The 26,766-nt window shown below is 44.9% G+C and overlaps 2 protein-coding genes across 7 annotated transcripts in view; both read left to right on the top strand.

The window, feature by feature from the left end:
- The window catches only part of LOC124046410 (centrosomal protein of 170 kDa protein B-like), a 39,423-nt gene extending 22,413 nt beyond the window's left edge, over positions 1-17,010 (top strand). For 2 of the 4 annotated variants that reach the window (XM_046366754.1, XM_046366753.1), the window contains exons 7-19: positions 6,812-6,925; positions 8,023-8,508; positions 8,588-9,600; positions 9,829-9,978; positions 10,506-10,623; positions 10,725-12,419; positions 13,687-13,915; positions 14,600-14,735; positions 15,293-15,430; positions 15,587-15,675; positions 15,995-16,088; positions 16,192-16,243; positions 16,387-17,010. In XM_046366754.1, coding sequence (XP_046222710.1) covers positions 6,812-6,925; positions 8,023-8,508; positions 8,588-9,600; positions 9,829-9,978; positions 10,506-10,623; positions 10,725-12,419; positions 13,687-13,915; positions 14,600-14,735; positions 15,293-15,430; positions 15,587-15,675; positions 15,995-16,088; positions 16,192-16,243; positions 16,387-16,613 — 4,541 coding nt within the window. In that variant the 3' untranslated portion in view covers positions 16,614-17,010. Of the gene's footprint in view, positions 1-6,811; positions 6,926-8,022; positions 8,509-8,587; positions 9,601-9,828; positions 9,979-10,505; positions 10,624-10,724; positions 12,420-13,686; positions 13,916-14,599; positions 14,739-15,292; positions 15,431-15,586; positions 15,676-15,994; positions 16,089-16,191; positions 16,244-16,386 lie in introns of those variants that run through there. The other 2 variants (XM_046366755.1, XM_046366756.1) reach the window with 2 other exon arrangements.
- Positions 17,011-20,469: 3,459 nt separating this feature from the next.
- On the top strand, positions 20,470-26,692 carry LOC124046408 (5'-3' exonuclease PLD4-like). Of its 3 annotated transcripts, none has more exons than XM_046366749.1 (11): positions 20,470-20,542; positions 20,633-20,708; positions 20,877-21,049; positions 21,203-21,386; positions 21,467-21,587; positions 24,745-24,872; positions 24,956-25,156; positions 25,379-25,518; positions 25,640-25,805; positions 25,899-25,995; positions 26,150-26,692. In XM_046366749.1, the coding sequence occupies exons 2-11, from the start codon at positions 20,634-20,636 to the stop codon at positions 26,353-26,355; spliced, it is 1,491 nt and encodes a 496-aa protein (XP_046222705.1). In that variant the 5' UTR covers positions 20,470-20,542; position 20,633; the 3' UTR covers positions 26,356-26,692. The 3 variants fall into 3 exon arrangements, with proteins under 3 accessions (XP_046222705.1, XP_046222706.1, XP_046222704.1); XM_046366750.1 differs by having other exon boundaries at positions 20,478-20,542; positions 20,617-20,708; XM_046366748.1 differs by lacking the exon at positions 20,470-20,542 and having other exon boundaries at positions 20,551-20,708.
- Positions 26,693-26,766: the final 74 nt, after the last annotated feature.

The following is a 26,766-nucleotide window of genomic DNA, read 5'->3' as shown; positions in this document are numbered from 1 at the left end:
GCGTTCACCGTAATAGCCCTAGTATCGGACGATAATTCGACTAATATTCAATAAATAGGATGATAAAATGGTATTTCATGCTTATTTGAACACTTGCTTATCTGAACACTTGTGACCCTTCTCATGATGTCATTAATGCCACAATGTTTGAAATCAGCATTTGAAGCATAGTTTTAGGTCAAATGCTCTTCTGGATGACAAATCATGAGAATTCAATGTGGGAAAATTATGTCCCCCCCTGCTGTCATAGTCAGCTATGTCTGTATCAGTAATTTTTGTCTCCCAAGAATCGGACCCGATAAAACACATTGGTCGGGCTCTACTTTATTATGATTTTCAGGGCAGTTATGTTCCTAAATCAATGACGGATGTACTGTCTGATTCCAATGAGTGATATCTTATTTTTATCTTCATTTTCAAAAATTGTAGAATCATAAAACACGAGACGAGATGTTAAAAACTGTCCATTGTGCCAATAGATGGAATGTACTCGCATGAGATGTGCCGTGATGTTGACAGAGTGGCATGGGAGGTTTATTTCTTAGACTGGGGTAAGATGTCAATTTTTGGGACACATCCTCAGTAGTGTGCCTTCGAATCAGTGGGTGTTTCGACCTTTAATCACTAAACACCCTCATCAAAGGTGGCCAGCTAAAGGGTGATCAAGCCTTAGCTTGTGTCCCATGCCCAATTAAGATGTCCCACGGGACTATGCAAGGCAGGGGCGTCCTCTTCCCTGAGCCAGCCATACAGCTGACGGCATACCTCATATGCCCTCCTCAAGTTGGAGGGATCTGAATTGGGTTCTCAGGTGGGGGTGGGGCGTCATGAATTTATAGCCCAGCAAGGGTCCTTCCGTTTGATCCAGATCCACTGGCTGCCTCTTTCAGCTGCTTGAGAAACTGCTCTGACGGTCTGCCGCAGAGCCTGTCCATGGATTCCAAGTTCTTTCAGCAACCTTATGATGGAAGAAGCCATGAATCCTCTGCATCCCACTTCAACTGGCCAGACTTTTGCATTCCAGCCACGCCGAGTTGCATCTGCTGCCAACTCTCTGTAACTCAGTTTCTTACGCTCGTAGGCCTCTTCAACAGAGTTTTCCCACGGGACTGTGAGCTCTATGATGTACTCAGCCTTTCGTGAAGGGGACCAGAGTACCATGTCTGGCCAAGGTTGGTAGAAGCAATCTCAGGTGGAAAAATGAGTTGCTGGCCAATATCGACAAGCATCTTCCAGTCGCGGGCCATGGCTAGGTGTCCAGTTTCTGGCTTTGTAAGAGGATACTTGGGCCTTTTCTGTCCCTCCCGGATGAATGTTGTTGTTTTGACGGGATTGCTTGTTTTTGGAGGTAATGAATTGGTTACACTCCTCTTGGTCTCAAGTGCTGCAGCCAGGCTCTTGAGGACCTGATTGTGCCTCCAGGTGTAGCGGCCTTGTGAGAGGCTGGTCTTGCAACCTGTCATTATATGCCTGAGAGTCGCTGGAGCTGGGCAGAGGGGGCAGGTCGAGTCCTCGCCATACCATTGATGTAGATTTTTTGGTGATGGAAGCACATCATAAACAGCTCTTATGATGAAGCTGATGTTGCTTGCCTCCATTTGCCAAAGCTCACTCCAGTTGATCTATCTCCTCTCCAGGCCTTCCCACTGCGTCCATTGCCCTTGTTTAGCAAGAGATACAGCCTTTGCACTTCTTGCAGTCTCCTCCTGTCTGCGCACCTCCTCGACCACCAGCTTCCTGCGTTCAGATGTTGTTGCCTTATGGAACATTTGTTTGCTTGCTGCCAGGCCAAAGCCTCCTCTTCCATGCTGGATATTCCCCACAGTGTCTTGGTGTCTCAGGGCTGTTGTTGCTTGCTGCACAGCCTTGGATGATGTCCATTTCCATCCAGTTTGTTGGGCAGGTGCAGCCTTGCTAATGTTCTGGTCTTTGGAGTCCTTCAATGTCATCTGAAGTCTTACTTTAGAGCACTTGTACTCCTCCGTTAGACTTGTAAGAGGTAGTTCAAGGACCCCTTTGCCATAGAGGCCGATGTTATTCAGGCATCGTGGGACACCCAGCCATTTCTTCACGTATGAGGTAATGGTTCGCTCCATCTTCTCCACTGTTGTTATTGGGACCTCATAGACGGTGAGTGGCCACATTACCCGGGGGAGAAGTCCAAACTGTAGGCACCAAAGCTGGAGCCTCCCAGGCAGTAGGGTCTTGTTGATGTTCTCAAGACCGTTGGCGATGTCCTGCCTTACTTGCTGCACTTGATCTTTATCCCGGAGGCTTTCGTTGTATCATCTACCCAGGCTCTTGATGGGTTGCTCAGACACCGTTGGTATCGGGTCATCTCCAATGCAGAACCTCACATCTTTAAGCTGTCCCTTGACTATGGAGATGCTTCGAGATTTGCTTGGCTTGATTTTCATCCGGGCCCACTTGATGTTATCCTGCAGTTTTGCAAGTAGCCGCCTGGTGCATGCTGCAGTGGTGGTCAGTGTAGTCATGTCATCCATATATGCTCGGATAGGTGAGAGACGGAGCCCTTCCTTAGTTCTCTCACCGCCGACCACCCATCTCGATGCCCTGATGATGACTTCCATGGCCATAGTGAAGGCCAGAGGAGAAATTGTACAGCCTGCCATTATGCCTACTTCCAAGCGCTGCCATGTTGTTGTGAAGTCAGGTGTTGTGAAACACAATTGCAGGTCTTGGAAATAGGCCTTTACCAGTGTAGTGATGGGTTCTGGTACATGGAAAATGTTGAAGGATTCCCAGAGGAGTTCATGGGGAACTGAGCCAAAGGCATTGGCCAGGTCGAGGAAGATGACATAGAGGTCTCTCTTGTCCTTCTTAGCTGTTTGGATCTGGTGCCAAATCATACTAGTATGTTTCAGGCAACCAGAGAAACCAGGAATGCCTGCTTTCTGTACAGATGTATCAATGTACTTGTTCCTTTCCAGATAAGTGGACAGCCTCTGTGCTATTATACTGAAAAAGATCTTCCCTTCGACGTTGAGAAGGGAGATTGGTCGGAATTGACTGATGTCTGTCGCATCCTTCTCTTTCGGGATTAGCACACCACCAGCCCTTCGCCATGCCTTTGGTATTATTTCCTTCTGCCACACTATCCTCATGAGCCTCCAAAGAAAGCGTAGAACATCCGGGGCGTCCTTGTAGAGCTTGTATGGTACTCCATTAGGCCCAGGAGCCGAGGCCGCTCTTGCTCTTCGGACAACGTTCTCTACTTCCCTCCATTTTGGAGATGTTCATTGTTCAAACACAGTCAGTACGTCTGGCAAGTTGCTAAACATCTAAATAGCACAGGGGAATCGAAGGTTCAAGCAGTACATTTTGAATGGGTCTCATTCACAGGGTCAAAACACACACGGCTGCTGTTGGCTGAGCAATTTCCACACTACTCTCAAATAGTTTAAATTTACAAGATGCAGACATGAACTCTACTTGACAAAAGAGCTCTTTATTACCAATGATTGGGGCACATTTTTACGCACAATTCACTGATCACTTGATGTTTTCTCTTGAATTGTCATCATACTGTACATAGCCTTGATGACTTGGATTTGGAATTTGGGTATGTCAGTTGGTTGTGTAAGCCAGCCAAGCCTACTTGTATTGATCATATACTGTAACTCTTCATAAGCAGTACTGCTGTCTCGCTCCACAATCCTTAAAACTGGATGTCATAGCTCCCATGACTAAGTTGATCAACCATGTTGTATGACAGTAGAGTAAACCCTTTAACCCAGCTGATCCCACTCTGTAATCCAGTTCATCCAGACCAATTATCCAGCAGTGGAATGCAAGGATGGACCATCACTAGTGGCTTTAACTACTGACAGTCAGAAGATTATGACATGCCAGACCTCCAGCCATTTACACTTAGTTTAAATGTTTACATTCAGCCTTCATCCCACTCTGCCTGTATGTGATGGGTTAATGTAGCTGCTGACTGACTCTTTATTTCCTCCTGAAGCAGCTGGACTGGAGAGGTGACCAGTGTCCCGTTCCCTACAGGCCACACCCTGTTGACAGTCCAGGGACTCAAAACTGTGAGGCTCAGAAATGTCTGTTTTTCCTGAAGTCTTACAGGGTGTGGACTGTGGAGTCTGTCTTCTCCTGCTGTCTGTAAAGCAGCCTGCTGGCTCTCTGAGGTGACCTTGTCTGGCCTACTGTAGTCTACCCTGACAGGCCATGTACTTTTTAATATATACTGAACAAAAATTTAAATGCAACATGTCAAGTGTTGGTCCAGTGTTTCATGAGCTGAAATAAAACATCCCAGAAATGTTCCATACAATACAAAAAGCACATTTCTCTCACATTTTGTGCACAGTTTTGTTTACATCCCTGTTAGTGAGAATTTCTCCTTCTCTAAAATAATCCAAGAAGCTGATTTTAAACAGCATGATCATTACACAGGTACACCTTGTGCAGGGGACAGTAAAAGGTAGCTGTAAAATGTGCAGTTTTGACATTCAACACAACGCCACAGAGTTCTCAAGTTTTGAGGGAGTGTGCAATTGGCATGCTGACTGCAGGAATATCCACCAGAGCAGTTGCCATAGAATTGAATGGTCATTATCTGCCTTAAGCTACCTTCAATGTTGTTTTAGAGAATTTGGCAGTATGTCCAACCAGCCTCAACCACAGACCATGTGTAATTACACCAGCCCAGGACCTCCACATGTGACTTTTTCGCCTTTGGGCTCATCTGAGACCAGCCACCCAGACAACTGATGAAACTGTGGGTTTGCACAACTAAAGAATTTATGAACAAAGTCTCAAAAACCGTCTCTGGGAAGCTCATCTGTGTGCCCGTCATCCTCACAAGGGTCTTCATTCCAGATTGGCGTTGTAATTGACTTCAGTGTGCAAATGCTCACCTTCGATGGCCACTGGCAGGCTGGAGAAGTGTGCTCTTCACAGATTAATCCCTGTTTCAACTTTATCGGGCAGATGGCAGACAGAGTATGGCGTTGTGTGGGGTCAAGCGGTTTGCTGATGTCAATGTTGTGAACAGAGTTCCCCATGGGGTTATGGTATAGGCAAGCATAAGCTACGGACAACAAACAGTGACCAATGTCGTGCCATTTATCCACCGCCATCACCTAATGTTTCAGCATGGTAATGCACAGCCCCATGTCACAAGGATCTGTACACAATTCTTGGAAGCTAAAAATGTCCCAATTTTCCATGGCCTGCATACTGACCAGACATGTCACCCATTGAGCATGTTTGCGAAGATGTTGCACTGCATGAGGCAAATGGTGGTAACACCAGATACTGACTGGTTTTCTGACCCACACCCTACTTTAAAAAAAAAAAAGGTTTCTGTGACCAACCAATGGAAGTCTGTATTCCCAGTCATGTGAAATCTATAGATTAGGGCCTAATTTATTTATTTAATTTGACTGATTTCCTTTTATGAACTGTAACTCTGTCAAATCTTTGAAATTGTTGGATGTTGCGTTTTATTTTTGTTCAGTGTAGAACGTAATGTGGAAATGTATCCTTATGGTTTCCACTGCCTGAGAAGAGCTCTGAATTTAAAGTTTATTTTCATGTCTTTCATTAGTCGGCTTCATCATTCCTGATACACACCAACATAGGAAAGCTTAAAATGACTCAGTGCAGCACTAGAGAAAGTCCACAAACCATTTTAGGCTGTGTCATCCATCCTGTGTAGCTAGAAATGAAGCATTGGGTAAGCCAAATGGAATCAGTGACATGCCCTTCTGTTTCCCTCCCTCTCTCTGTTGATGTCTTATTGTGTGTCCTGGGCAACAGCACTTTGGCCTAAATAAACCAAAGCACTACAACTCCAGTGTGAGAGCCCTAATGTGTCTGTTTAGTTCACAGACACCAGGCATGTCGATAATCTGATTTATGCCATATAGGCTAGTGTCCTGGGCTTGCCAACCAGCTGTTGGATGTCATCACATTATTGAGGGTGACAGGAAATCTGCCCTAGTGCCCTTATTGGTCAGATGTAGGGGATGGATAAAAACAGATTCATATGGTTTGTTAGTGCAATTTTATATAAAAGAAAGAAAATGTAAAGAATATATTTTGGTTTATTTGTTATTGAATTATAAACCACTTACCAACCTAGAATCTGTGTGACAATCAATTTAACTCTGTCAGCAACCTCTCATCTCATATATGGAAACGCGCGTGGAACCAACCTGTATTTTGGCGTCTATAGAAGTGACCTTTTAGAATCTAGGGACCACCACTACATGGCTCAACCGTGATAATGCATTCAAGCAGGACAGCAGCAAGTACTGTATGACCATATACTGTACATGGAAGGTTATCAGTTCGTCTCAATGTTCTGCTCTGGAGAGATGAGTCATCGTAAACCAGTGTTGTTTGAAAAGCTTCTCATTTGTTATATTTCTGCATCTCCCCCCTTTAGTGAAGATTAGGATTACCATGTCCAGTCTCATTCTCTTCCTCCGAGGATTGTGTATCACGTGACCTCATAACTCCAGGCCCCTCTATCTGCTTTGCCAATGGCTGATTCTTATCAAAGTTATTCAATTGATGAAACATTTTAGTAGGACAAAATGCAGAATATTATCCACTGTGTCTGTTTGTGCTACGCTTATTTGTAATGTTTCAATGTACAGCTTCACTTAAAACCCAGACATTGTAGGGTTTGCAATCATTCTGCTATGTGACTATTACATCACTCAATTGTGGTATTTATTATAGTCCAGCAAAATGAAGGCAGTTGCTGCAGTACTCACTCTGTTCTCTCTCTGTCCATGTATCTTATCATGTGTGTGTCTGTTAGTGGCCAGCGAGGCTCCAGTGTCCAGACCCACTCCTCTGTATGGGCAGCCGTCGTGGTGGGGGGAGGATGATGCTGAACACGGTGAAGGACAGCAGCCAGACGAGGACCCTGCAGGTCTTGAACAAACACTTCTCTACTATTAGTATACTATCAGTTCATTTGTTTCTCCGGATATGTGAGAGGGAGCATGTCACTCTGAAAGAGGCCTGGCACTTCAATATTGTTATTAGCTGTGCTAACTGATAAAGGTTACAGTCAAATGTATTTGATTAGAGTGGCAAGCATAATACTTTGTTATGCATCACACCAAAAGTTTTCAATACATCCATTGAGAGATGGATGGTGTTTAGCTCTGTAGTGCCGACTAGTGACCAGGAGCTGCCAGTGTCACACTGAGCCAGGTTGGTCCAGGGCCATCCCAGGCCAGCGGGCAGTGCCTCGTAATGGATTACCCCTGTAAGACCAGGGGACAGGGTGGAGGAGAGAGGAGGGAGGGTGACTGTTAGCCTCATGCTGCCCAGCCTGGCTGGAACAGATTACCACTCTCCTTTGGACTCCAAGCTCCCACAGTGATTTCTTCACGGCCAGCTGGCCTGGCACCCATTGATTGGCTGATGTTTTTGTTTGTTTACTTAGTCAAGCTACCTTATTATTTGTGGCTGCAGATTTATAGGGAATACTTGGCAGAGTTTTTCTGTGATTTTGTTTTCCTTTGCATATTTAATATTTCATTTGAGTAGTGTCTGTGATTCCTTCCCTTACCCAACTCGTACTGCATATCCTTTGTGCCTGCAGTTTACAGTAGGGCTGGGAATTGCCAGGGACCTCACAATACGTTATTATCATGATAATTAGGTGCCGTTATGATATGTCCTGCGTTTCTCATGATTCTCACAATTCTGTGCATTGTGATTCGATATTACGATTTGATGTTCCAAAAATATTGCTCACTATATGTCTGCTGCAGAGAGATGAGAGAGAATGATAAAACTAGTTTTGATCAGTCAGGGAAATGAAAGTGTGAGTTTAGGCGCCCACGAGCGCTAGCTAATGCTAATGATATCAAATATATCAAATATCGATATAATATCGTCCAAAATAATATTGCGATATTCAACGTTATTGATTTCCCCGCCCCCCCAAAATCACTAGTTTACAGTATTGGTCTGTATAGTATTTATCTATATTGTCCCCTGTGTCTGCCCCTACAGAGAATACTAACGAGAGCTACAGACAGGAGGTCAATGGCTCCCTGCCAGACAGCCAGGCCAGGCCCATCTACTCGCACCACAGGGAGCCCAGCTACTTTGAGATCCCCACCAAGGAGTTCCAGCAGCGGGAGCTCCAGGAGGTTCCCACTAAGGACACTGACCCCCCTGCTGTCCCTGTTCTCCCCCCAGCCCCCACCCCCACACCCCCTGTGGTGCAGAGCCACGCCTCCTTCACCATCGAGTTTGATGAATGCATGCCGGGTAAAATCAAGATCAAAGACCATGTGACCAAGTTCTCCTTCCGCCAGCAACGCAAGCTCCTGAGTAAGGAGGCGGTCACCGCACCCACGGAGGTGATGTCAGCAGAGAGCAAGGTGGCTGATTGGCTGGACCAAAGCGATGTGCGCTTGATGCAGAGGTGGTCTCGGACAGAGGACATTTTCAGCACCAACAGTGACCTGCCCATCTACAACAAGGCTTCTACAGGTGAGTGACTCAATGATACACTGAATCCACTGTTACTGTCAGAGCTTTCAAGCTAACATGTTTCTGTATTTATCGTCAGGCCATCACCATGAGGATGGGACTCGGGGCAACTCTGAGGATTCTGTTGTGAACGGGAAGCAGATTATCCAGTCAAAGCCCCCTAGACCCTTCACACCCCCTGACTCAGAGGACCTTCTGTCCAGCTCCCCTCCAGAGACTCACTCCCCTCCTCAGAGCCAGGGCAAAGAAGACCCCCAGCAGGCCTTCGTCATCGAGTTCTTTGATGACAATCCACGCAAGAAGCGTTCACAGACCTTCACCAACAACACAGTCCAGCCCGACAGCCCGGCCCTTAGGAACAAGCTGGAGAAGAAGTTGAGCCCCAGCTCCCCCACCCAGCAGTATACCATACCCCTGAAGGGCCCGGGCTCTGGAGGCCCCCAGAGGGCCGGCTCCCTGAGGCGGGAGAAGACAGAGGATCGGATCAATACTAGCTTCTCTTCCCAATCCTCCTCCATACAGCCCAGGCCCTTTAGAAGTGTGGGCCGGAGGTCTAAACTGGCCCAGGACTTCACTGCTGAGTTCCTGAGGGAGTCCAGACGGGAGACTAGACCGAGCATGAACACAACCTGGGAGAGGAAGACTTCACCTGTGTCTCCTACCATCAGCCCACCACCAACAGAAATGGCAGCAGTGCCCAACTCCCACCATACCCAACCAAGCCCCCCTCAGCCCCCTGTCACATATCTGACTCAGACCTCCACCGTCAACCAGCCTGTGTCCCTGAAAGCCCCTCTAATATCCCTGGTCAACCACACCCTGGAGGCCGCACGGAGCCTGGAGGCCGCACGGAGCCTGGAGGCCGCACGGAGCCTGGAGGCCGCACGGAGCCTGGAGGCCGCACGGAGCCTGGAGGCCGCACGGAGCCTGGAGGCCGCACAGAGCCTGGAGGCCGCACGGACCCATGAGGTTAGAAGCCCCAGAAACTTGGGGAATGAGGAGGACGATGCCTTGAGTGAAGCAGGCACCTACACCATCGAGACAGAGGTCCAGGATGAAGAGGTGGTGGAGGCACGCAGCAAGATAGACCAGGCAAGTCTTTTTGCCTTACTCTCTGTAATAGTCTTATCTCTCCAAGTTTGTTTTAATATCACACCTTGTCATGCCATGAGCTTCAGCCTGAGAACCTTCCTTGTTAAGTATCCGACAGCCATGCTATCTAACAAAAGCTATCATGGGTGTCACACAGGAGCGTAGAGGACTTGGCAGCCGACAGCCCTGGAGCGACAGCATTCACACATCATGCTTTGTTTCCGACAGGTGTTTGGGGTTGTTGAGGGGCCAGAGCAGCCCAGCCACGCTGCAGCAGCAGCATATAAGCCTGTTAAGGCTCAGGACAGGGAGGAGCGTAGGGAGAGTAGCTCTGTGGATCTAAGGCCAGCTCCAGGGCAGGGACAGAATCAGCTGCAGGTAAACCCCCAGCCAGCCTCCGTGTGGTGACAGATTCCCAGAGCTAACGCAATCAAACAAACAATCAATCAATCAATCAGTCATTTAATTCATCTACTGGGTCAATAAACTGGGAAGCACAAATCTGCATGTTTTGGTCTCTTGATTCTCCACGGTTTCTCCTTATCTCCCTCGCAGATTTTGTGTTGTGTCTTTTGGTTTATGGGAGTGTTGGTGTTGTAGTTCTTTACTTCCTGCTGGGTTTGGATGTGACCAACTGGTTTTCTCTTGTGGTGTCCTTGGTTTCTATCTGAGGAATAGGAATGGCTTTGTGGCGGTTGGCATGTTTTTGCTGTCATAGGATATTTTTTTATATCTGAAAATGACACTAACATCCCTAGCTGTATATGTGTCTTTTCCCTAATAGATTTTTAAAGCGTAAATTATAATTTCTCGAACGGGATTGTGTTATTTTTCCTTGTATTGTAAGCGTTATTGTGTTTACTGACTGCTGTTGTGACATGAATAACTAGTGATCCTTCATGCAGGTGTCTGGTGGTTCTAAGTGGGTGTCTCGCTGGGCCAGCCTGGCAGACAGCTACACAGACTCTGGCCCCTCCTCAGGCCTCTTCGACATCCCCTCACAGATTGAGCTGTCAGGAGGAGGTAAGACACCTGATGGGAATTTGCACATAATTTGAAATGATAATGAGATATAGTCCTGATTATCAACTTCATAAAAAATGCATCCTTCTGTTTCCATTCAGTTGGTGGGAGGACCGGCTATCAGGCGATGCTCAGTCGCAACGTCAAAAGTGTGGAATCAGAAGGCCAGAGTTCCAGAACACGGCGGATTCTGCCTCAGGCACCGTTAGTGGAGAAGAATGAGACTCCAACTCCCAGCATTCTTGTCCATCAGGACACTTACTCTACCTATGATGTCAGAGAGAAGAGCTCCAGAGCCCTCTGTCCACAGGAGGGACTCCACAACCTGTCTGTACAGGATGACCTAGACCCAGACAGCCTGAGTGATGCCAGTAAGTCAGACGACGGCTCCATCGTAGAACAGAGGACGACGCCCACACCAGATATGACAGACAAGAGTTCATCTCCGAGCAGAGAAGAGGAGAGGCCCAGACTCACACCCAAGTCTACATCATTCTACATTGACTCTGACGAGCGGGGATCCAGACCCAATACGCCCAGGACTGAGAGAAAACTACCACCTCCTCCTAATACACCACAGTTCTCCACAGCCACCCTGACCAAACAACGGGGTGGACAGGACTCACAGAAGACTGTGAAGCCCAACTCGTCAGCTCCCAAGCTGGACTACCAGGGTAGAGTCAGCCCCCAGCCCAAGGATATCTCAGTGTCTCTGGTCAGGCAGGAGAGCTTCACTAAGGACCAGCCAAGTGATGCTGCACAGGTCACCAGACTCCCCCACATCTCCAGCCAGCCTGCTCAGAATGACCCAGACCCTGCTGAGGTGTTCCAAGGTATCTGCAGCCAGGACACCCACTCCTACCTCAAGGAGACTGAGGACGCTCTGGCTGCCCTGGAGGCCAAGCTCCAGGCCCAGACTGATGTAGTTCCCTGCCCCATAGATGACACACTGTCTGGGGAGTCTGACATGGACTCAGCCAGCACTGCCAGCCAGCGCAGCAACCAGACTACACCCAAGACCAGATCTAAGAAGCCCTCTATCACCTGTGGCCTTCAGAGGGAGAGGTCCTCTGCCAGCTCCTTCACCCAGGAGCCCAGTCGCCAGCCGTCAGCCCATAATCGCCTGTCAGAAAAGCAGCGATCTCAGGGAGAAGATAGCAGAGATAGTAAGCCTGAACCAGGCAGGAGGCTAGGGATGAGACGCAGTGTGAGCAAACATGGCTCCATGGACCTTAGCGATGACCCCCAGGGCTCCAGCTTACCCTACTGGCCTGATACCATTTCCTCAGACCAGGAGGGCTACCGGCCCACTGCACGCAAGAAGTACACCACCCCCCTGCAGAAGGAGGAGTCTTCTAAGTCCTCCAAAGTGTCCCAGGCCCTGAGCCGCTCCAACAGCATGTATGCCCCAAGGCCTACTAGAGCCTCCATGCTTCGTCGGGCTCGCCTGGGCGAGGCGTCCGACAACGAGGGCACAGAGACGGACAGGATCTCCCAGGAGGCCAGTGGGACCACCAAGGCCTCCCAGGACAGTAAGAAGCAGCTCTCCAGGCTGGACATGCTGGCTCTGCCCCGGAAGAGGACCAGCTCCTTCACCACTCCCAGTGATACAGAGTCCTCCGCACCCAGGACAGGCTTCTCCAACCGCAGCACAGAGTCCAACAGCGGCTCTGGGCGTAAAGCCTCCGTCGCCAGACCCAGCTCTAAGCCTGTGCTAGGCAGGGCCTCTGGAGCTCCCTGCAAGCCCATCACCCGCGGCCGCTCCAGCAGTGCCAAATACACCAGCAGCACAGCCAGTGAGTTACACACACAATCTACTCTTTGCAAAATATGATATAACATTAGTCTTTTGACAAAGTGGTCATTACAGGTAGAAAAATCTGTCTTAAGTGTTTAAATATGTCCCAGACAATCTTGAAATGTTTCAGAAATGTAATGAAACATAAAAATGTCAACTTCTGGATTGGAAGCATCACAATGTAGGTTTGTGTAAAGGAGACCAGTGCTATTAATGATCTGGATGAATTGGTTTAAGTGAGTTTGAGACTATTAGTTCAACTAACAAGTTACAAAGGGGCAAGCCTAGGTTGTATTCTTCTGGAGATTTGTTTCATGAGCCATTGTTTAAAGGTCCCTGACCTTTGGCTTTTAATAAGGACCTTCACTAACAACACTTATGCTGTATTTCGATTTGTAATTTAAATATAACCCCTGCAATTATTTTCTACAGGGGCAATTTCACGGTAACAGATGCTGATTTTTCACTTTAAAATGTATGCAAAACAAAACCCAATGATTGCAAAGTTCAAATAAACTATACAACTCAATGCACAATGACTTAACAATTTCCACAGAAAATCGTACAAAAACACATTTAGTTGAAGAACAGTGCAGTTGCAAAGTTTGGTAACAGAATGACAGCACAAACCGCCATTCTGTTACTGTGGAGTTGTATGGTCTGTCTGACTTTGCAATTATTGTTTTTAGTTTGACAGCTTTTAAGGTGAAATCAGTCTCAGCATCACTCTGTTACCGTGGAATTCCCCCTAGAATACCTGTGGTGAAAGTGGATACCATCTGCTCAATGTTCTCATAATCATTATATAACATTCAATCATATCTAGAAAATTATGAGAGTATTGTGGGTCAGATGTCGAATACCGTACGTACATTATCCTTTGAGCGATAATAATTGCATTTCTCTTTACTTTGTGACTTCTTCTATGGTCTTCAACAGCATTACTATTTTTTACAGTAGCCATTACTATTGTTGGGTTGAGTGCTCATTTCAGGTTGTGAATGTTTTGAATAAAAGGAAATCCTAATGAATAACATATACAGAAAGACTTAGGTTGTGATCTTGCATCAGTACATTTACCATCTGAATGAGCACTTCTACAAAAACCCTTCTGTATGGGTCTCTGGGGTATATTTGGGTGTTTTGCGATATCTGGGGTTTGTAGTTTTTTTTGCGGTGTCCTTTTCATGGTGTCTCTGTCTTTTCCTGCCTTCCTCATCCTCCTAACCTTACAAACACCGTTCAAACCAATTCATGGCTCCAAGGCTCCAGACGACGGCAGAAAGGCTCTGACTATACCTCCACCTCGGAGGAGGAGTATGACTCTGGTAACCAGATCACCCCTAAACACAAACGCTCCCAGACCCCCTCAGCCTCCCGCTCCCAGCCCCTCATCCCCCCGCGCCCCAAAGCCCGCTCAAGAGACTCGGACCAGGAGAGTCACGAGGGAGACGCCTACCAGAACTGGTCCTCCCACAGTGCTGAGATAGCGAAGTGAGTTGAGATAGCAGGGGGACAACCAGGGCTGGCTCCAGGCATAAAGGGCCTCTTGGTGCACCAGACTCTTTAAAAAATATATATATACATTTATTTATTTATTTTTAGGATCTCAATCGGCGTCTCAACATTGAGTTAGAAATTTGTTTGTGCATCAGCATTTTTTTCTCTTTTTATGTCAGCCATTAGTAGTCACTCAATGATGGCTAGCAATTATTTGATTGGTAAGTCAGTCTAGCAAGCCATCTAAACATGTAGTTATCATTGCCAAATACTGACCGGGCACGCAGGGCATGTGCTCAGGGACCCTGACATCCAGGGAGCCCCCATGGATTTTGTTAGTCACTCTCACTCAGATATAATTAACATGGCATTAGTCATGGCAAAATGTATAGAATTGCAGAAAATTGGCTTTACAACTGTAAAATAATTCTCTCCACCCCATGACAATTTTGTGGGGATATTACAGAACTTAGCTGTAAAAATGGCCAAAACAATATCTCTGCCCCTTGGCAAAATTAGAAAAACAGCATTACATTTCATATAAAATTGCAAAAATGTCTCTCCGCCCCATGGCAAAATGTGTAAAACCTCTGAAAGCTTGCTTCAAAACTGCAACACTTTTTTGCTCTTGGAAGAGTGCCTGAGGTGTCTCTATGTTGGTCTGTTCTCCCCTTCTAGACTGAGTCAGGACCTGGCTAAAGATCTGGCCATCCTGGCCAGGGAGATCCATGACGTGGCTGGTGATACTGATCCTCAGAGCTCTTCTGGAGTGGAGGCCAACACACCTGCCTCTACCATGACCATCCAGGACGAGGTATGTTAACCACACTGCCAAGTCAAACACTTATGGGCCTGATGGAGAGCTTTTCAATTTATATATTTTCTATAGCACCCATTAAAGTATATCTGTACCTGTCTTTACTGGTTTATGTTACAATGGCTGGAGAAGACAAATTGATCAGAAATTACAATGTAGACATTGTTAATGTTGTAAATGACTATTGTAGCTGCAATCTGCTATTGCAGCAGATTTCTTTAATGGAATATCTACATAGCCGTACAGAGGCCCATTATCAGCAACCGTCAACTCAACCTTTAAACCAATAGTTTCCATTCACTCCATGCTATCAGACAGCACAGTCATCTCCTCAGGCTTGCCCAGCCTTCTCAGGTGCGGATTTATCAGTTCACTTTCACAACAACATTTAAATTGGTTGCTCTCACATCTGGGGCCAATGCAAAACATTCCGCTGTCAATAATGGGGTCGTATCCATGGATTCATATTGATCGCTCTGTTTCTATATGTTACCTTATGATTGGCACATATCATAACCACCCTTAACTAATGTCTGGCTCCTGTTGTATTGCAGTTGGTCCATCCTATTCCTGAGGCTGGTGTGAACTACCAGAGAGCTCCCCCTGGTTCACCTGCTGCCGGGGACCCCGACCAGACCATGATGAATGAGCAGGAACACAACTCTAAGCACAGAGGATGGAACCAGGAAGAGGTTAGACAATAACATTGTTCATACCATTTCAATCCCTTTTGAGAATTTAAAAGCAAATAGATTGTATCTTGATAAGTTTCTGTTTAGCCCAGCGGTGATCAGCCTTGTCTTTGTGAAGTGGAGAGCTGACTGAATGTCTGTCATCTCTCTCTCCAGGTTGTTGTTGATGACCTTATGCTGAATCCAGTGTCCCAGATCTCTCTGGCTATTCGAGAAAACACAGAGCAACTAGCTGAGAAAATAAAGTAAGAATGTTTAGCTTGACAAGAAGCATGTGCAAAAGTTCACAATACTTTGTCAGGCCATTCTCCCCACAGCTCATACCAGAACCAGATGAGAAGTTGTATTAATACTCGCTGATATGCAGTTAGCTCTGCATGACTAAGTGAGTGATCACAGCCTGCCAGCATGGTTAATGGACTGAAAGTGAGTATAATATGCTGTGTTGGGCAGATAGTCTATCCTTAGGGAGATATGGGACATCAGATATTCAGTTTAGTAATTCCTCATTTTATACGTGGTTGCTTTGTCTGTACTCGAGCTAGTTTTTTTTTGTGCTTTCAGGGTACTATTCCATAACAAACAGGACATTTGGGAGGAGATTGAAGCAAAGATCAATGCTGAAAATGACATCCCTGTCCTGAAAGGCTCAAACAAGGTTGGTATTTCCAGACTTATTGGACCAGGTTTATAGGTATTTCCGATGATTTGCTGCATTGTTTAATTCCCTCTTCAGTGTAAAATGCCTATCTGTATTTCAGGAAATCACATCTATTCTCAAAGAGCTCAGAAGAGTTCAGAGACAACTTGAAGGCAAGTGCACCTTTATCACAAATCTTGAGTAAAATCTCCATGTAAACAAGCATCACTTAAAAGCTTATTTTTTTTGTCATTTGCTTTTCTCCCTCAGCATTTCAGATGTTGATTTGTGCCAAATTTGTCTGTCCCCTTCCCAGTCATCAACACCATCATTGAACCCAGTGGGAACCTTGAGCCAGCCAAAACCTCCACTCCTACCTCCCCCTCCTCAGCCAGTGTAAGGCCATCCAGGGCCCCTTCGAGAGACTGGAGATCATTAGGTTCCCAGCGGGGTGAGGGTGGGGTCTCCTCTTCCAGCTCCAAGTCCAGTGAGAGTGTCAGGAGATCAGCTATGGCCTCAGAGGCAGAGAGCTATGTGGTCTGAGGTTCTGGAACACAGTGCCGCCTCTTCACTGCTGCGCCACAATCCCAGGTGTTGAGAGAGTGGATTTGAGAGGGGGAAATGGGTACTGCTAGAGACAACTGTGGCACCACTGCACGATGACACTACTGCACTGTGTGTACACTACTAGAGAACTGAAATGCGTATTGAACTGCCATTGTGTGAGAAGGAGATTGTAGAAGACACACTAAATTCATGCATTGGTTAGTTCAGCTGAGGGAAAACCCCTTTAAGGCAAGGCCATTATTGTGCCATATACAGTGCATTTGTAAAGTATTCAGACCCCTTGACTTTTTCCACATTTTCTTACCTTCCAGCCTTATTCTACAATGTATTACATAGTTTTTTCCCCCTCATAAATGTACACACAATACCTCATAATAACAAAGCAAAAACAGGGTTTTAGAAATTTTTGCAAATGTATTAAAAATGAAGAACGGAAATATCATATTTACATAAATATTCAGACCCTTTACTCAGTACTTTGTTGAAGCACATTTGGCAGCGATTACAGCCTAGAGTTTTCTTGGGTATGACGCTACAATCTTGGCACAATTGTATTGTTCATCATTCCCTCAATCTGGACTAGTCTCCCAGTCCCTGCTGCTGAAAAACATCCCCACAGCATGATGCTGCCACCACCATGATTCACCGTAGGGATGGTGCCAGGCTTCCTCCAGACGTGACGCTTTGCATTCAGGTCAAAGAGTTCAATCTTGGTTTCATCAGACCAGAGAATCTTGTTTCTCATGGCCTGAGATTCTTTAGGTGCCTTTTTGCTAACTCCAAGCAGGCTTCATGGGCCTTTTACTGAGAAGTGGCTTCTGTCTGGCCACTACCATAAAGGTCTGATTGGTGGAGTGCTGCAGAGATGGTTGTCCTTCTGGAAGGTTCTCCCATCTCCACAGAGGAACTCTGGGGCTCTGTCAGTGATCATTGGGTTCTTTGTCACCTCCCTGAACAAGGCCCTTCTCCCCCGATTGCTCAGTCTGGCCGGGCGGCTTAGTAGTTCCAAACTTCTTCCATTTAAGAATTATGGAGGCCACTGTGTTCTTGGGAACATTCAATGCTGCAGAAATGTTTCGGTACCCTTACCCAGATCTGTGCCTCGATACAATCGTGAGTTCTACAGACAATTTCTTCGACCTCATGGCTTGTTTTTTTGCTCAGAAATGCACTGTCAACTGTGGGACCTTGTATAGACAGGTGTGTACCTTTCCAAATCATGGCCAATCAATTGAAATTACCACAGGTAGACTCCAATCAATTTGTAGAAACATCTCAAGGATGTCAACAGGATGCACCTGAGCTCAATTTCGAGTCTCATAGCAAAGGGTCTGAATAATTATGTATATAAGGTTTCTGTTTATTTCTTTTATACATTTGCACAAAAGTCTTTTTTTTTAAAGTTTTCGCTTTGTCATTATGGGTTATTGTGTGTAGATTGATGAGGAGAAAAAATATAATTTAGTACATTTTAGAATAAGGCTGTAACGTAACAATGTGGAAAAAGTCAAGGGTTCTGAATACTTATCTCAGTTGATCTCACTTTCACAAAAGCATACTTGATTATATGCATTTTATTTACATGTTTCGGTGATTTCCATTAATTGGGAAAGTGTTGCTGCAATGAACTTAGAGCACAGTATATTTAAAATCCGCTTGAGTATGTTTTATTTAATTAAGTATCTCTTACTAATGCAATTAAATAGGACTTTGACTTTGATTGATGAAATGTATGAATAAGTAGAAAGGCGTTCTCCAGGATCCCTTGATAAACCAGTGACTGGGTTTATCAAAGACTTCCCCACTGTATTTTCTTTTTCTATTGACCACTTTTTATCTCTATGGACCAGACTTGAAGAATGTATATCAAGTATTTAATTGTAATGATTTATATAGTATTAAAGAGTTTATAAGTTGGCACTTGGACACTTGCTTTGAGCTAAGAGAAGAATGTTATTTTTCTGGTCTTTTAAAAGAGACTGAATCATTTTAGAGATGAAATGTAAGAATGGGTCTAGGAGTCACTGTTTCACAAGGTATCTCACGTTGCCAGTAGAAACATGTCATGATCAGATGTGTTTTGTGCCTTATTCTTTTGAGTCAAAAGTAGCAATTAGGTCTGCCTCATGTCTGATATTAGAAGTTTCCTTGTTCTCAGAACTGAACATCTGTGTGGAATGTATGGTTGGGTGGGCAGGGCAGTGGGGCTTAGTGGTGCGGTAGAACATCTAGGTTTAACCACCTGACAACAGCCAACTGTCTGGAGTGAATAGTTTCATAGCTCAGCCCAGAGATTTTAAGCTTTAACACCGAATAAAACACAGGACTCATTCAGGACTTCTACCAGCAAGCGCCATTTGGAAAGTGTTTGTTAGTATTGCCGATAGGTTTGATTCTCAACCTGTCAGTTGATTGCACAGCTGTCCATAGTGTGGTCAGCGATATCTACTTTCTGTTCACTTCTTGATTCCCCTTTCTCAGTGTAAATTGTGATCCGTAGCTTCAATGTTGCTGAAGTTTACCGTTGAAACGTCTTAGTAAAAGCTTTTGTGTGTTTCCTTTCAAACTATATAAACCAGTGACCCGCAGTGTTTGGCATTATACCCCAATGAAGATTGCTTGGCTGTCGACACATTGGTTCTGAAATGATTGCATCGGAGCTCCTAGAGTGTGCGGCTCTCCTTTTATTTTTTATAGCAAAAGTGAACACTTTACGGACTCAAATGCTCTCTGACAGTTTTGCTTTCTAGATATATTTCCTCCAGTTTTATTTCTGTACACTCCTCCATTAAGCACACCACACTACCTGGTCTCCTGTGTTGTTGATGCCAGTTTATTAGGCCTATTAAGTGAAGTGTCAAAAGCAAGATGCATATGCTGTTCATTGTTTTGTTATAATCTAATTATAATTGGGAGTGACAATTAGCAGAAATTCTGTGCAATTATAAATTAAATAAACATGTCTTTATAATGTATGTACATATCTTAAAAGTTTGATCTGGAGATGACCTCCATCTAGTATTTTGCACTATTGTAATACCATTGGGACCCTTCAACCTAATATGCTGAGAAGCTACACTTTAAGCCCCCAGTTTTACTAATGGGGTTGTGTTCATTCTTTTAAAGATTGTATAAATGCTCTCCTGTCCAGAATGAGAGGAGGCTGAAAGTTCAATGAAATGAAAGGACTGCAGTCCACCACAAGTGCTTTCCTCTTTTCTAACCAGTTTGTGTGGCTGTCCATGAAGTAGTAACCGCAATTTCCCTCAGTGCCACAAAGCCTTTTGGGATATATTGTTTCATACCACAAAGTACAGTACTTGTATGAGCTCAGTTAAATCTGTCTCTTTGAGCTTTTGATTGCTATGGCTCTGTGCTATTCATTGCAGCTCTTCATCCAAATTAGAAATACCTTGGTGTAAGTCATGAGTCCCATTTTGTTAAACCTGTTCGTATCCCTTCAATGTCATCACCATGGTTTGGTTTTTTTGGTTGTTTGGCTCTTGTACCCTAAACAAAAAAGTTTCCACTTTATTTTTTATTGATGTTTTCCAGAATTCATCTATTGAAAAAGGTATCATTTTGTGCATAATTTAGAAAATGGGATTCCATTTTTTGTAATAAACTGATTTGTAATCCATTGTGTGGTGTACTGTCATCTTCATAATATTTATTCCAAAGTCACTTGTTTGATGTAGGCCTAATATTGTAGAACTCAACACATTTACATGGTTTACAAGTCATTGTATTTATATGTCCTGATCTGTCAGAAAGAGAAATGAAAGAAAAAACAGGAACCATGTATGTTACTGTGTACAGTCAATGTCATACTTCTTAGTTTCATATCAGTTTCTGTGGATTAGAGGAAGAAACAAATCCCTTGTAGTAGACACCTGCTTTATTCTGTAAGTTGTTTTTGTATGTTAAATGCTGTTTAAATGTATTTTCAAATTTATATTGATGATCAATTACATTTTAGGTCTGAATTTCAACAGGATGCCAGGAACATTAGTGCCAGAGATGTCCTCTCCTTACAAGACTTTACATGATAGCTATGTTCCCAACCGAAGGGTAAGATAAGAGTTGCTTGTCAAGCATTTGTCAAACTTTTCAGTAGAATCTTATCTGTCGATACAACTGAAGTCTGTTCTAACTATTGTTCATATTTATGTTGAAATCCATTTTTTCTGTCCTCATTTTTCATAAACATCACACTTGGTTGTGTGTCCGTGCTCTCAGGGCTCAAAACGGCTTGTGTCTATAGCTGTGGTTGTGGGATGTTTGACTGCTTTGGGTGTACTGCTCTCCTTTTCTATATTGGACAAGTGCACAGAAGAAGAGCATTTCCAAAATGACAAGCTCTTCCAAGAAACAAGAACAGATCAAAATAACATTTCTGATGAGCAAAGCCGGTGAGCTTCATGTACACGGTATACGTTTTTGCTTTAACACAATTGACAATGTAAAACAGTGCTGTTTTTTTCAAGGGAATTGGGTGCTTTGCTTCCCGTTTGTAATCATCCCCAAAGACTAGTAGTTAAGAGGTCCTGTTGTGAATTCCTCAGAATTATCCTTGTGGAGAGCATTCCCCTGTATATGAAATATGACGACAATGCAACCTTTGGGACCCCAGTGGACAAGGCCTGGAGAGATCTCCTGTCCATGGCAACTAACCAAGTCGATGTGGTTTCCTTCTATTGGACTCTTACCGGTGATGACATCAATATGAACTCTTCCACTGACTTACCTGTGAGTTATTTTTTTTAAAGCCAGTGCAGGCAAAATCATCCCTGTAAATTTGCCTGCACTTTATCTAATGTCATCAACAGGGAAAGGACATACTGGAGCAGCTTGGAGCTTTGCCTTCCAGAAACGTATCAGTGAGGGTTGTGACGAGTATTCCCTCTATGCTGACAAACTCCACAGATCTACAAGTTCTGAGACAGAAAGGTCTGAAAACATCCCTTAAACCAGCCCTGGTCCTCCAGTAGCCCCTACAGTAGACATTTTTATTGTAACCCTGGACACACACACCTGATTCAACATGCAGACTAAAATAAAATGTATTTTTACCTTATTTAATTAGGCAAGTCAGTTAGGAACAAATTCTTATTTACAATGGCGGCCTACCGGGGAACAGTGGGTTAACTGCATTGGTCAGGGGCAGAATGACAGATTTTTACCTTGTCAGCTCGGTGATTCGATCCTGCTACCTTTCGGTTACTGTCCCAATTCTCTAACCACTAGGCTACCTGCCGCCCCAAATCATCAAGCCCTCAATGAGTTGAGTGAGATGCATTTGTCCAGGGCTACAATGAAAAGGTGTACTGTTGGGGGAACTGGAGGACAATGGTTGGGAAACAAATCAAATCCAATTTTATTAGTCCCGTGTCAAATACAACGGGTGTAGGCCTTACAGTGAAATGCTTACCAACAATGCAGTTTAAAAAATATGAAAAATAATAAGATAAAAGTAACAAGTAATTAAAGAGCAGCAGTAAAATAACAACAGCGAGACTATATACATGGGGTAGCGGTACAGAGTATGTGCGGGGGCACCGGTTAATCGAGGTAATTGAGGTAATATGTCCATGCAGGTAGAGTTAAAATGACTATGCATAGATAATAAACAGAGAGTAGCAGCAGCGAAAAGAGAGAGGGGGGGGGGGGGGGCAGGCAATGCAAATAGTCTGGGTTATTTGATTAGATGTTCAGGAGTCTTATGACTTGGGGGTAGAAGCTGTTTAGAAGCCTCTTGGCGCTCCGGGTACTGCTTGCTGTGTGGTAGAGAGAGAACAGTCTATGACTAGGGTGGCTGGAGTCTTTGACAATTTTTAGGGCCTTCCTCTGACACCGCCTGGTATAGAGGCCCTGGATGGCAGGAAGCTTGGCCCCGGTGATGTACTGGGCCGTACGCACTACCCTCTGTAGTACCTTGTGGTCGGAGGCTGAGCAGTTGTCATACCAGGCAGTGATGCAACCAGTCAAGATGCTTTCGATGGTGCAACTGTAGAACCTTTGGAGGATCTGAGGACCCATGCCAAATCTTTTCAGTCTCCTGAGGGGGAATAGGTTTTGTTGTGTTCTCTTCACGACTCTCTTGATGTGCTTGGGCCATGTTAGTTTGTTGGTGATGTGGACACCAAGGAACTTGAAGCTCTCAACCTACTCCACTACAGCCCAGTCGATGAGAATGGGGGCGTGTTCGGGCTTCCTTTTCCTGTAGTGCACAATCATCTCCTTTTGTCTTTTTTCCATTTTATTTAACCTTTATCACTTTGAGGGAGAGATTGTTGTCTTGGCACCACACGGCCAGGTCTCTGACCTCCTCTCTATAGGCTGTCTCGTCATTGTCGGTGATCAGGCCTACTACTGTTGTGTCATCAGAAAACTTAATGGTGTTGGAGTCGTGCCTGGCCGTGCAGTCATGAGTGAATAGGGAGTACAGGAAGGGACTGAGCACGCACCCCCGAGGGGCCCTTGCGTTGAGGATCAGTGTGGCGGATGTGGTGTTACCTACCCTTACCACCTGGGGGCGGCCCGTCAGTAAGTCCAGGATCCAGTTTCAGAGGGAGGTGTTTAGTCCCAGGATTCTTAGCTTATTGATGAGCTTTGAGGGCACTATAGTGTTGAACGCTGAGCTGTAGTTAATGAATAACATTCTCACATAGGTGTTCCTTTTGCCCAGATGGGAAAGGGCAGTGTGGAGTGCAATAGAGATTGCATCATCTGTGGATATGTTAGGGCGGTATGCAAATTGGAGTGGGTCCAGGGTGTCTGGGATGATGGTGTTGATGTGAGCCATGACCAGCCTTTCAAAGCACTTCATGGCTACAAACGTGAGCGCTACGGATCGGTAGTCATTTAGGCAGGTTACCTTAGTGTTCTTGGGCACTGTTAGAGGAATTCTAAATTCCTATATGTTTTGTAGCCAAAACCAAATTCGCACTCTCTCTCTATTTCAGTAATGAGTTGTAAATTCATTAATTATGCATGAAATAGATCGAGACCAGTCTTAAAAGTCAGGTAACAGCATTTATTACAAGAGAGCACTGGGTACATACACATTTCACCACAGGTTATAAACTGAAAATGACGTCAGCGTTTCCTAAATGTTCTATCTTTTCATGACACCGGTAGAGGCCCTATAGTTCTCGAGCCTTCCCTCCTCTCCTAAAGCCAAGGTCAGTCACTGTAAATCAGCATTCTAGACAGTCTGGAGAGATAGTCCGTCCCTGCCATCTGGAGACAGTTCATTCATTTGTACAAAGGAACAGACCTTCATTGTTACTAAACTCCTGACTATATTATATACAAATGGGAATGGGAGCAAGAGAGAAAATTAATATATGTACAGTACATAATAGCATTTGGACTAGTCAGTTCTGATTGGAATGTATACATAATTAGTCATTTCAACTATAATTTCCTCCAACAGGCGCAGAGACTATGGTGGTCTGCTTAAAACATTTTGGTATTACAGATTTCGGGCAGGGAGAGGTTGAAAATGTCAGTGAAGGCACTTGCCAATTGGTCAGCGCATGCTCGCAGTACACATCCTGGTAATCCGTCTGGCCTTGTGAATGTTGACCTGTTTAAAGGTCTAACTCACATCGGCTGCGGAGAGCGTGATCACAGTCATCCGGAACAGCTGGTGCTCTCATGCATGTTTCAATGTTATTTGCCTCGAAGCGAGCATAGAAGTCGTTTAGCTTGTCTGGTAGGCTCGTGTCATTGGGCAGCTCTCAGCTGTGCTTCCCTTTGTAGTATGTAATGGTTTGCAAGCCCTGTCACATACGACCAGCGTCGGAGCCGGTGTAGTATGATTCAATCTTAAGTCCTGTATTGACACTTTGCCTGTTTGATGGAGGGCATAGCGGGATTCTTATAAGCTTCCAGGTTATAGTCCCACTCCTTGAAAGCGGCAGCTCTAGCCTTTTAGCTCAGTGCGGATGTTGCCTGTAATTCATGGCTTCTGGTTGGGGTTTGTACGTACGGTCACTGTGGCGACGACGTCATCGATGCACTTGTTTATGAAGCCAGTGTACCTTGTATATTATCCTACTGTATTTGAATCTTTAAATGTAATTTCATTGGTTTTCTGTAGGAGTCCAAGTAAGAAAGGTGCACTTTGGGCGTTTGACTGGGGGTGTACTCCACAGCAAGTTCTGGATTGTTGATAGGAGACACATATTCCTAGGAAGTGCCAACATGGATTGGAGGGCTCTTACACAGGTAAAGGTCTAGTGATGATATAGTAGACTCCACTTGCTTTGCTCCTACATGTCATGACAGGTAACAATGCACTATCATCTTAGGTTAAGGAACTGGGAGTGGTGATCTACAACTGCTCCAGTCTGGCTGAAGACCTCCAAAAGATATTTGAGTCCTACTGGGTGATGGGTCATCTCAACAGCTCCATCCCAGACCCTTGGCCCTCCAAATATGACACTGCCATCAACAAAGAGCATCCCTTGCTGCTGAAGGCTGATAATGTTTCAAGCGAAATCTACATTACAGTGAGTCCCTTCTGTTTCACTTCCCCATTCTGTGCTTTGAAGGCCCAGATCATAAAACCAATAGCATCTGAATAAAACCTGAAAGAATTAAAGAGCGTGCCCATTGTCCAACACATAACAGGTTGAATGGAGATTTCTTTCTCATCTAATGACCATCACATCCCAGTTCTACTCCTCACATACCTCTTTCTTCCCATGGCATGTCTGCCCTCTCTCTCCCAGGGTTCTCCTCCCTCTTTCTGCCCAACATCTCGGACTCAGGACCTGAATGCCATCCTCTCAGTGATATCAGGGGCGCAGCACTTCATTGATGTGGCAGTCATGGAGTATTTTCCCACCACACGCTTCATACACCCTCAAAGGTGAACCTACTGTCCTACCAGGCTCATAGCATTTTTCAATACGCCCTTGAGTTTTACTTACAACTCTGCCTTCTTGTTTTATTGTTAGATGAATTTAATCAACCTCTAATTCATCCTTTAGGTACTGGTCGGCCATTGATGATGCATTAAAGAGAGCTGCCTTTGAGCGGAATGTTAAGGTCCGTCTGCTGGTCAGCTGTGGACGTGATTCTGATCCAGCCATGCTACCTTTCCTTCAGTCTCTAGCCTCCCTGAATTACCCTGCCCATAACATCAGCATTCAAGTGGTAGGAAGACACATATAGCCTACTGGTATTATTATTCAACCATGTGGTTGTCTTCCTTTCTGTACTGTAATGCCAGATTGTCCTCTTTTTCAGAAACTGTCCATTGTGCCAGTAGGGAACCAGTCAGAGATTCCCTACTCCAGAGTAAACCATAATAAATACATGGTGACTGATAGAGTGGCATATATTGGTAAGTGTTAGACAGGTCTAACAACAAGGCCTACAGTATATTTATCAGAAAATAGTTTAATATGATGCTACTTTATTGTGAACAGATACAGTTGTATATATGAAGGCATTGCATGTAATGAACAGCCTGAATTACAAATCCTTCTGCCCCTCAGGGACGTCTAACTGGTCTGCTGACTACTTCAACACCACAGCTGGAGTGGGGCTGGTGGTTTCCCAACACACACCAAACTGGCCCTGGGGGACCCAGGCTCTACAGGGGCAGCTCAGAGCAGTGTTTGACAGGGACTGGCACTCTCAGTTTACTGTATGTTTTGCTGACTTGGGCCAACACCTTGATTGTGCACTCTCAAAAGTATAGGTGCTTTGACTACCATCCATACACTTAGCTAGAACAATGTTTACTTTAAGCATGGCTTAGGGAAATAACAGTAAGCCTGTTTGGCTGCTTTTTCTAGCCTTGGGTTGTTTCTATAAGGGACGTTGCAACTGAACACATGATTTGCATCGTTTGTTAGGCCACTTGTTACCTTTTTTTCCTACTGAAAATGTACTTTTGGAATGTTTCATACTTCACTGTGTTACCTTTCACAAGCTGATAAATGCAGTTTCGTGATGTACTTTATTGCTCATTATTTTTGCAACGAAATTGTATTATACAAGTTCATTAATTTGAAATAAAGGCAGCAAAAGACTGAGCTCTGTCTAGTTTATTCAAGGGTTTGTGTTTTTTTCCTCTACACTAGATGGCGGTAATGTAAATTATTCAGCG

Source organism: Oncorhynchus gorbuscha, linkage group LG10 (genome assembly GCF_021184085.1).
Source record: "Oncorhynchus gorbuscha isolate QuinsamMale2020 ecotype Even-year linkage group LG10, OgorEven_v1.0, whole genome shotgun sequence".
Lineage (NCBI taxonomy): Eukaryota > Metazoa > Chordata > Actinopteri > Salmoniformes > Salmonidae > Oncorhynchus > Oncorhynchus gorbuscha.
This window is presented reverse-complemented; position numbering and strand designations above follow the sequence as displayed.